General features: G+C 34.8%; 1 protein-coding gene across 3 annotated transcripts in view; it reads left to right on the top strand.

Annotated features, from left to right (window-relative positions):
- The first annotated feature begins 76 nt into the window (after positions 1-76).
- The window catches only part of Ferry3 (FERRY endosomal RAB5 effector complex subunit 3), a 32,429-nt gene continuing 22,369 nt past the window's right edge, over positions 77-10,136 (top strand). For 2 of the 3 annotated variants that reach the window (XM_027951224.2, XM_027951223.2), the window contains exons 1-4: positions 77-357; positions 3,158-3,352; positions 4,990-5,135; positions 9,068-9,249. In XM_027951224.2, coding sequence (XP_027807025.1) covers positions 3,175-3,352; positions 4,990-5,135; positions 9,068-9,249 — 506 coding nt within the window. In that variant the 5' untranslated portion in view covers positions 77-357; positions 3,158-3,174. The remainder of the gene's footprint in view (positions 358-3,157; positions 3,353-4,989; positions 5,136-9,067; positions 9,250-10,136) is intronic. The other variant, XM_027951225.2, reaches the window with a different exon arrangement.

Here is a 10,136-nt window from a genome sequence, read left to right as displayed (position 1 = left end):
TTGCTGACGCCCTTCTCAAGGTACGCCCTTCCGCATCCGGTCGGCCAGAACTCAGTTTGTGCTCTTTCGCCGCGCTTTCGTCACGACAGAGGTTCTAGCTTCGTCTCTGAAATACTTAATAACTGCTTAGAAACACACCTTGTTGCGCTTTTTAAATTATGAGATTAATATATACTTGAAAAGGTGTTATCTTAACCAAATAGTTTTCTACGAAGTGACAGAAAACAGGAAAAGGTGGGTGAATCTGCCATGGGGGATCTGCTGGCGGTAAAAACAAGCCGACATGTCAGCTGATAATCCCCGTGCCCCGGCTCCTTGACAGCTTCCAGAGTGCTGGCTGCTTCGGGACCAAGCGAGGTGAGCTCTGAACCACTTAAGGAGACCACTTAAAATTGAAATCTCCTAAAGAAGGGGTTGGTCCTGTCGCTCGGCTGGAGCTTCTTGGCCCCGCAGTTCCCCGCCCTTTCCCTAATGTGAGCCCCAGAGCCTCCGCTGTTGGTTCTGTGAGTTCAGTCCAGTCCTTTTCCCATCCCATGTTTGATTTCACAGACACTAAAACTGAAGCAAATCTATTATTAAAAACAAAAAAACAGTGGAGGGAAATGGAACTAAATTATCAGTGTATTGAAACAAATCTAAGATGTTGAACCGATTGAAACCAGAGCTGATAATTTTATTAAGGAATAAATAAAAATACCATATAATTTAAAACCGATTAGACCGTGTAACTCGTATTTCTGCAACGTTCAATTCCTTGCTACGATGTTAACACATTTACTGCCTCTGATTTTATCGTGTCTTCTCAGTAGCATATGATTTCTATGTTGATATATTCTTATATATTTTATTTCTGGCTTCCTTTTATTGATCATCTTATGTTTGTCAGATGTTTCATATTTATTTTTTAAAAAATATTTATTTTTTAGTTGTAGTTGGACACAATACCTTTATTTTATATGGTGCTGGGGATCGAACCCAGGGCCTCTCATGTGCTAGGAGAGGCCTGTACTTCTGAGCCACAACTCCAGCCCTCATATTTATTTTTGATTAATCCTTATGACTCACTGTTAAATGGCACTATCCCCAATTGTTCAGGTAGCAATTAAATGGCACAACCAGAATTTGAACCATTTGAGTGACAAAATCAAAGGGGGAATTCTCTTATTACCGCACCACTTTCTTAATGCAAATATTGGTGAAAGGTCTGTATGTCATGTTAGGAGCTATCATTCAACTATAGATAAGATACAACCTTCAGGATACTCACAGTAGAGGTGAAGTTGGAGATGTAAATAAGAGTTTAGATTATGAAGGTCTTTGAATGCCATGCTAAAAAGTTTTGGAAAGATGTAGTGGGAAGTTTAAGTGAAGGGAGCCTAAAATGTAGAAGAGTGAGAAGGGGTGGTCCATTGGTGGCAAGGAAACCATCAGTTATCCAGAGATGATGATACCATACACAAAGTCTTCTGGATGTATTTTAGTGAATATATGTGCATGTGCATACATGTGTGTATGTGTGTGTATTTGAATATATTCTTAGGAATGGAATTTCTGCATCATAGAACAGACCTTTTTGTAGTTTTGGTAATTATTGCCAGTTTTCTAAAACTGTTGTACAAATTTACATTAATTTACACTTAATGAATATTAGTCATTCAATTCCATGAGTAAAACATAGGTTTTTGTTCTCTCTCTCCCCCCCCCCTTCCTCCCTCCCTCCCTCCCTCCCTCTCTTTTCCTTTTCTGGCAGTGCTGGGATCAAATCCAGGACCTTGCACATTCTAGGCAAGCACCCTACCACTGAGCTGTACCCCCAGCCCAGTATCCTCTTTCTTTGCATTAGGATGAAATAGACTGAAATTTTTATATACACCCTTCATACAGATTTGAAAATATAGGCTGGATAATTCAAGTCATCAGCACACCCACACACAAACACCAAAAAAGTCCTTTGAATTATTTTTAAATGTCAAGTGAGTCTTTTATTAACTTGCTAATTGTGCATATTAATGGAATCACAGTGTTTTCCAAACATGCATATAGCATGTGTTGATCATATCCAACCATCCTTCTTTCACCCTCACCCCGACCTTGTCCCTTGCATCCTTCCTAGTCCCTAGTAATGGTTCTACTTTCAAGCAGGTGACCTCTTTTTAAAGCACAATATGAGTAACTATTTGTTGTCTTCTTTATTTTTGCAGAGAGCACCATAAAATAAAAATACCATATAATTTAACAATTGTTAGCCTTGCTATTATGTTCCTAGCATTCTACATGGTACTTGGAATACATTTTCTCTCACTTGAAGTAAACTATTCTAGTGAGAATAAGAAAATAGCATGAGTCAGATAAGTACAGACTAGTAGTATGAGAACTTGTAATAGGGACCCAGTATACTTTGGGGGAGTTGGTTTAGGCTTCTGGGGGCTAGCTGAACTACGACCCAAAGAATGAGTAGTTGTTATCCAAGAAAATTTAAACTAGTGAGACTACCCTCAGGAAAACTTAATTCAGAAAGCTTAGGAGTGGAAAGAGAAATTTGGTATTAACAGAAGTTCAGAATGATAGGAAAACAAATTTGCAAATTGGCTTATTGATGAGTAAGGGTGTAGGTGCATCCTAGAGAAGAGTCTAGAGGTGTAAACTGGAATAAAGGGTTTGAATATTATCAAGAGAGCAATAGACTTGCCACATGGAGATCTAACACTTTCTTATCCCTTTCTCCTATCAGATCTCAAAAATTACAACCTCTAAGGTCACCTGGATCACTACTTGGTCCCTGATCTGTTTCACTTTGTTTTCACCAACTGTTTACTAGCTCTTCATCTACACATCTAGGTATCCCTTCCTAAGAATCCTTTCCCTAGTATTGAAAACCCTGTCTAAGAATACAATGTATAAATAAGTATAATTTTTTCCTTGTATGAAGTTTAAAAGAAACTGTTTTCATTTTAAAAAATAGAGGAAGAACTTCATTTTCATCATTAAAACAAAAAATGGGCAGGGATAAACACTTGGAAAAAAACTGGAATAGTTGGCTCAGAGTCACACAAATAAAATCTTTTGAGTGATGGAATATATTTAGAAGTGCTACAGCAATAATGAAACATCATAGTTTTATAATATAACTTGTTGCTTTTTTGTTGTTATTCTACAGAGAGCCTGTCAAAGAATATGAAGAAAAACCGAGAAAGATTCTGCAACAAAGAAAGGGAGTTTGTGTATAAATTCAAAGTAGGAACTGAGTGCTTAGAATTGAGAGTACCCCTCAAATTTCCTGTTCAGGAAAATGCCAGTCATTTGCATGGACGTCTGATGCTGCTTCACAGCTTGCCATGCTTTATAGAAAATGGTAAGGACTGATTTTTTTAAAGTAATGCCACTTAATTATTTTCTTATGGACTCTCTCATTAGAAGTTTCATGCTAGAAAGCATAAACCTAAGAAGCAATGGAAACAAAATATGAATTAACTGCTTCCAAGAATAAAAGATTCCTCAGATCTTTGCTTTATTAAGTGTTTCCCCTATTACCTGTGTAACTGTTATAAAGAAATTTAATTAAAAAATTACATCATGAAAAAAGGTCTTAATGAAAACTTTCACATTTAAATTTAGTTGAGTTGATTCATATGGTATTTCATCCATCACTAATTACAATATTATAATTATAGAATTATATTGGTAAATTGATAATTTACCAATCTGATAATCAATTATTAAGATTCCATGGAACAGAATTTCTAATCTTTTACCTAAATTTGTTTCATAAAGTGATCTGTATTAAGCTATTTTAAAAGGTCTCTCTTTTCTATTTCACAGACTAGGAAAAAATTTCAAATTAAAAATATATTGAATCACAGAATGCTAGAATTATAAGGCAACCTAGAAACTTTCTAGCACAATCATATTATATAAATAAAAAAACAACATAAATAAATAAATTATTTACCTCAGGCAGTAATTCTCAAAGTGTGGTACCTAATCAGCAACAACCTGGGAACTTGTTACAAATGTAAAATCTTGGCTCTATGCTATTCCTGCTGAATCAGAAACTCTAGGGGTAGCCCTGAAGCAGTTGGTTTCAGCTAGTCCTCCGAGGGATTCAAGATTGTGTACCCGGTCTAAAGTCACCAACATAGTGACAAAACCAAGGCCAGAATCCATGTGTTCTGACTCCTATTCCACTGCTCTTTCCATTATGGCAGTCCCTAAATAGTGTTTCTCAAATTGAAACCTTAGCGTATCTGCATTAAACTGGTTTTAATATAATCAATTTCTTTTTGCAAATTCAAAAGCTCTAATATACTCTTTAAACTGATATAAGAAACTGTTTTTCACTTATATACAGTAACTTCAGACTCTCAAAATCTGTGGGTCTTTCTTTATATGCATATACCTGTTCTGCTTCAAACTGAATTATTGGTTTAAGAAATTAACATTATCTAGGGCTGGCGATGTGGCTCAAGCGTTAGCGCGCTCGTCTGTCACGCGCACGGCGCTGGGTTCGATCCTCAGCACCACATACAAATAAAGATGTTGTGTCTGCCGAAAATTAAAAAAATAAATATTTAAAAATTCTCCCTCTCTCTCTTAAAAAAAAAAAAGAAATTAACATTATTTAGTTAGTATCAAGGATACAGAAAAACTAAGAATTTTGACTTTTCTGCAACAAAGTCTAAGAGCCACACACATCATTTGTTTAGATGAGGTAGGGAGTAATGAGAGAGTTGGGTTTTTGAGGACAGAATATAATAAAAAAATTGTTGTGAAATGATTCCCTAAACTAATTTTTTTTTCCTATGCTGGGGATTGAACCAGGGCCTTGTGCTTGTGATACAAGCACTCTACTACTGATTTTATTTTAATTGAAGATGATATTAAGCATGTTTGATAAAATAAAAATTTTGCACTGGAATGCTTGGCCAAGTAAAATATTCCCTTTCTGTATATGGATTTTGCTGATGATGGCATTTATTGTTCCTCTTTCAGACTTAAAAGAAGCTCTGAGCCACTTTATAGAGGAAGAATCCCTCAGGGATTATGATAGAGATGCTGAAGCATGCTTGGAGGCTGTGAAATCAGGTGAAGTAGATTTACATCAGCTGGCAAATACATGGGCCAAAGCTTATGCTGAGGTAAGAAAATAAGTCAAATTGAATATTTCAAGGATATTCTGGGATTCAGTGAGGATTTTTAAATTGCTAACATAATACTTAAACAGTTTGTGGAATCCTTTTTGATCTGTATATCAATAATATTCAGTATATGTTGCTGCTTTTGTGCTCCTTCATTTATCAGTATGAGCACATAAAAAAATATGCTTTGTAGAATACTTTTGTAAAATAGAAGCTACTTTTCCATATCCAGCCAATGTGGGGTCACCAGGTTTAGTAATTAAAGATATGAGATACCTATTGAAGACAGAATTTCAGATCAATGAATAATTTTAGTATAACTATCCCAAATATTACATGGAACATATTTATACTGAAAAATGATTTACCCTTTATCTTAAATTCTAAATTTTTTTTTCCTTTTTTTAATTTTTATTATTAGTTGTTCAAAACATTACATAGCTCTTGACATATCATATTTCATACATTTGATTCAAGTGGGTTAATTAACTGTATATCTTGGCTTTCATCTGACTCTAAACCAGTAGTGGTTCACTTTGATTTACTTTTGTCTTCTTACTTTATTGTTGTTGTGTAGCTATATAATGCCATTGCTTTTCTATTTAATTAACATACACCATTTCATAAAGTCTAAGATGCCACACACGTCATTATTTTATTTACTAAGAAAGAAACCACCATCAGTTAAACTATGATAAAAAGCCAAGATGCCACTGAATATGATGTAAAGAAAAGACTCAAATATAACATTAGATTTATCAAGTAATCTTGTCAATGGAAAGGTCATTTCAGTGAATTGGTGAGAGCAGGAACTAGATTTTAGTGACTTTAAGAATAAGGAAGTAGAAAGAAGGAAGAATAGGAATCAATAACTCTAGAAGTTTGGCTATTTGAGACACTTGCTAAATGGGAATACAGAGTCAGAGGTTTGTTGTTTTTGTTTTGTTTTTAAGATGGTAGAGTTGAAGTCTAGAAAATAGAATCCAGAACTCAAATGGAGAATTAACCTTAACTGAGAAGAAATATATATTTTTCATTAATGCAGATGTGAAGCAGGAAAGATATAAATTCCGAAAATTTTACTAATTGTAGTAGGAAGTTGATGATAGTCTCTTCTGACTGCTTCAACTTTATCTGAGAAATAGAAAAGACAGATCATTTGTTTAGATGAGGTAGGGAGTAATGAGAGAATTGGGTTTTTGAGACAGAATTCTCCAAGGAATGGTGGGATTGTCAAGAATAATTGAAGGGCAAGTTAGAGTAGTCTGTTTGCCAACATGAACTTTGGAGTTTCATGATTTTTCTGTTGTGGCTTTCTAAGCCTTATTGCATGCAGAGAGAAGAAGAAGATTAGAGTTTTATTAGATGGATAAGAAAGACAACATCAATGAAGAGAGTTGAGGATATTGGTAAGACAGTGGTTAAATGCTGAGCACAGAATGTAAGCTATATAGAGAATGAAGAGAATCTAAATGAGAACTGATGACTGATAAAATGAGCTGGTAGGAGAGTTTATGGAGTAAAGGTCCTGATGAGGTTTAATACTCAATTACTTGGGAATAATTGAGTGAAAAATCTTGGTCAGAGCATATAATCAGAGACTTGAATGTTTGAATTTTTAAAGTTAACCTGTTATTGATGAGAAGACTATGTTAGTCAGCTTTCCATTACTATTAACAAATTTCTGAGATGATCAACTTATGAAGAGAAAAAGTTTGTTTGTGCTCACAGTTTTAGAGGTTTCAGTCCAAGATTGTTGGCCCCATTGCTTTGGGTCTGTGATGAAGCAGCATATCAAGGCAAGAGAATATGGCAGAGCAAATCTCCTCACCTCATGGCAAGGAAGAAAAGGAAGAGGCAAAATAGAAAAGGAAGAGGAAGAGATAGGTATTCCACAGTCCCCTTCAAGAATACTCCAAATGACCCCAGGACCTCCCATTAGGGCCCACCTATTAAAAGTTCCATCCCCTTCCCATAGCACCACCTTGAGTCAAGCCTTTAACATGTGGGCTTTTGGAGGATGCTCAAGATTCAAACTAAAGCAGTTACTGAAGGGTGGCTGAGATGGAGTGGAGAACTTAAGAAAGATAAGAGTTCAGGGTGTAAGAAGATGGAACATTGAATAGGTTGTCCATAAGGACATCCGAGTGGGCCAGGTTGATACAGGATTTGAGACAGAGAGGAAGACTATGAACTTAGTGCCAAAGCTTTAAATTAATAAGAGACAGGTGGATGGTTTTTATAATAATGACCAAGAAAGTTAATCAGTGCTGAATGGTGTAAACCTCAAAGAAGCCAGGTTTTGTGCCTGAGGGTGGAGGTTGAGATTGGCAGTGAATAGTTTTCTTTCTGCAGGTACTCAGTGCTTCATTCCTCTCAGCAATCACATTCCAATTCCTGGTATCACCTCTCTTGAGGGAAGGGCATAAATTAGATCAAGGAAGGACTGTGTAGTGTTTCCTGTGTAGGCAGATTCTGATTCAGGCTTGTGCTAGGCCGGGTTTAAAATAGGTATTGCAGGTTTTTGTAGTTAGATGACTGGGTTAATAGAATCACCAAGTATCTGGTGTTATGTGTGGCCAGTCAGATCCCAATGATCTTTCACTGGCTCCTTCCTGTACAGTTTCAGCCTGACCCTGAAGTGAATTTTGACCAGAGGATGAGTCACATGGGCTGGTTATAATTCCTAGAGCAGAGCCTGGTGGAAAGAGGCATAGAGGAGATGAAATCTGAGTTCTAGGTTCGGCTAGTCCTCTTGAACTCCTCCTGTCTGCTGAGGCCTTTGTCTGAGGGATAAGTGAATGAGAACAAAGGATAAAGTTTACCCATTAATTGGCAAAGTTCAAGATACCTGTTTCTATGATTTATTCATTTGCTTTAAGTTATGACTCTCAGTCATCTTACATTTTAGTTTTAGTATATTCATTGATAAGAAAAGGGAAGAATTGTGATTTTTTAAAAACAGATATCTGTTTGCACAGATCAATGATGGAAAAAACACCAAACTGTTTTATTCTTACTTTGCCATTAAATTGTATGGTATTTGACAAGGTACTTCTCAACCTATAAGCTTCTGCATTGTGTCTTGCATGTATTGAGGTGACTGTCTTTTTGTGATGGGCATCTTTTTAAGTATATAAAAGAAAGCATATTACTGTTTTTAAAATGAACATAAATGAAAAGATCAAAACAAGACCTTTATCTTTACATAGGCATGGGTGAATTAGGTATTGAAGGTTAATAAAGGTTAATGTATCACAGCTGACTACATAGGTAACTTCATTTTCTAAATATACAACCTATAAATACTTTGTAGAGCACATTTAAAAAAAAATTTTTTAGTTGTTGATGGACCTTTATTTTATTCATTTATTTATATGTGGTGCTGAGAATCAAACTAAGTGTCTCACCTGTGTGAGACAAGTGCTCTACTACTGAGCCACAATCCCAGCCCTGTAGAGCACATTTTTTAATAATAAAAAGCTTTTCTCACTATATGATTAGTACATGAAAATTATTATATCATAAAAAATAAAATAAAGGTCACCAAAAGTCCCATTGTCCTGAAACAGTCACTATTATCATTTTGTTGGTCATCCCTTTGTGTGTGTGTGTGTGTGTGTGTGTGTGTTTGTGATTTCATAGAAATGGAATTATAGCATACTTTTTTTTTTTTTTTAATTTTGGAAATTTGTGTACCTTCCTCCCTTTTAGTGCCTCATTTCTGTTCCCAGATAGCTCAACTTAGTTTAAATTTCTCCATGTTCTTTCTGTTCTCATTCTATTTATATATCTACACATATATAAATAGAGGGTCTTTCTGTTCTTGTCTGATATACAAAAATGGAGCTGTAATATACATACTTTTGTAGAACTGTGTTAAATAAAAATTCTGCGTTATGATTGAGGAATGTCTGTGTATCATCTTATAGAGTACATTAGAGCATGCAAGACCTGAAGAGCCCAGCTGGGATGAAGATTTTGCAGATGTATATCATGATCTAATACATTCTCCTGCTTCTGAAACTCTTCTAAATCTGGAACATAATTACTTTGTTAGTATCTCAGAACTGATTGGTGAAAGAGATGTGGAGCTGAAAAAATTAAGAGAAAGGTATTTCACATTTCTTGAATATTATAATGTCATATATGATGACCTACAGAACAACTTGTTTTCATATTTTATAAAATTAAAGGATAAAGTAGAAAAATGCTTTAATATTAAGAAATCAATTTTCTTGTATATTTAAATGTGTAATTTCAACTGGAACTGTCCTTATAGACTTAGAGAACTTCTCAAGTGATTTATATAAATAAAATGTGCTGGCATTACATATTCTTATTTGTAACAAGAGGAATAGATTGAAGGCTTGCTAGTGAAGGCTTACTTTACTCTGAGCACTGTGCCCTGTCTTTACCTTTATCTTTTTTTTTTTTTTTTTAACCTTTATCTTTACCTCAACCCTACTGTTAAAGATGAGAAAAATCTTGGCTTAAATAAAGTAAGTAGCTTGTCCAAGGACAGATAGAATTTTAAACCAAGGAATCTTTAACTCCAAAGCTAGTAATCACTGTACCTTGTATCCTAGTCAGAACTTTCTCTTCATTGCCCTGATCTAAGTGCATGGTCTTTTACTTCATTTCATAACCTTATTTACATTAAGAAGAAAAAAATAATACTCACATTATTCAAAGAAATTTTAGTCAGATTTGAATCCATTCTATAGGGATACTTAATACAGTAGGAAATGATGCCTTTATGGACCACTGTTTCTTCAGAGTGAGTATAAAGCTGCTAGTATTATTGATTTTAAATCATGGCTTTCCAGACTACCTCCTCATAATTCTATATATTGTGATATGAGTCAGATAGAAATAGATAGAAATACATATTTTTTATAAATATATAATATGGATGAATTTAATTTATCACAGTTTATTTAAATTAAATCAATTTACTTAAACCATTGATTAACTTTTCCTCTAAGAAAAATCAATCTT

Source organism: Marmota flaviventris, chromosome 3 (assembly GCF_047511675.1).
Source record: "Marmota flaviventris isolate mMarFla1 chromosome 3, mMarFla1.hap1, whole genome shotgun sequence".
NCBI classification, from domain to species: Eukaryota; Metazoa; Chordata; class Mammalia; order Rodentia; family Sciuridae; genus Marmota; species Marmota flaviventris.
The sequence above is the reverse complement of the archived record's forward strand: the minus strand, read 5'-3'. Positions and strand labels throughout refer to the sequence as shown.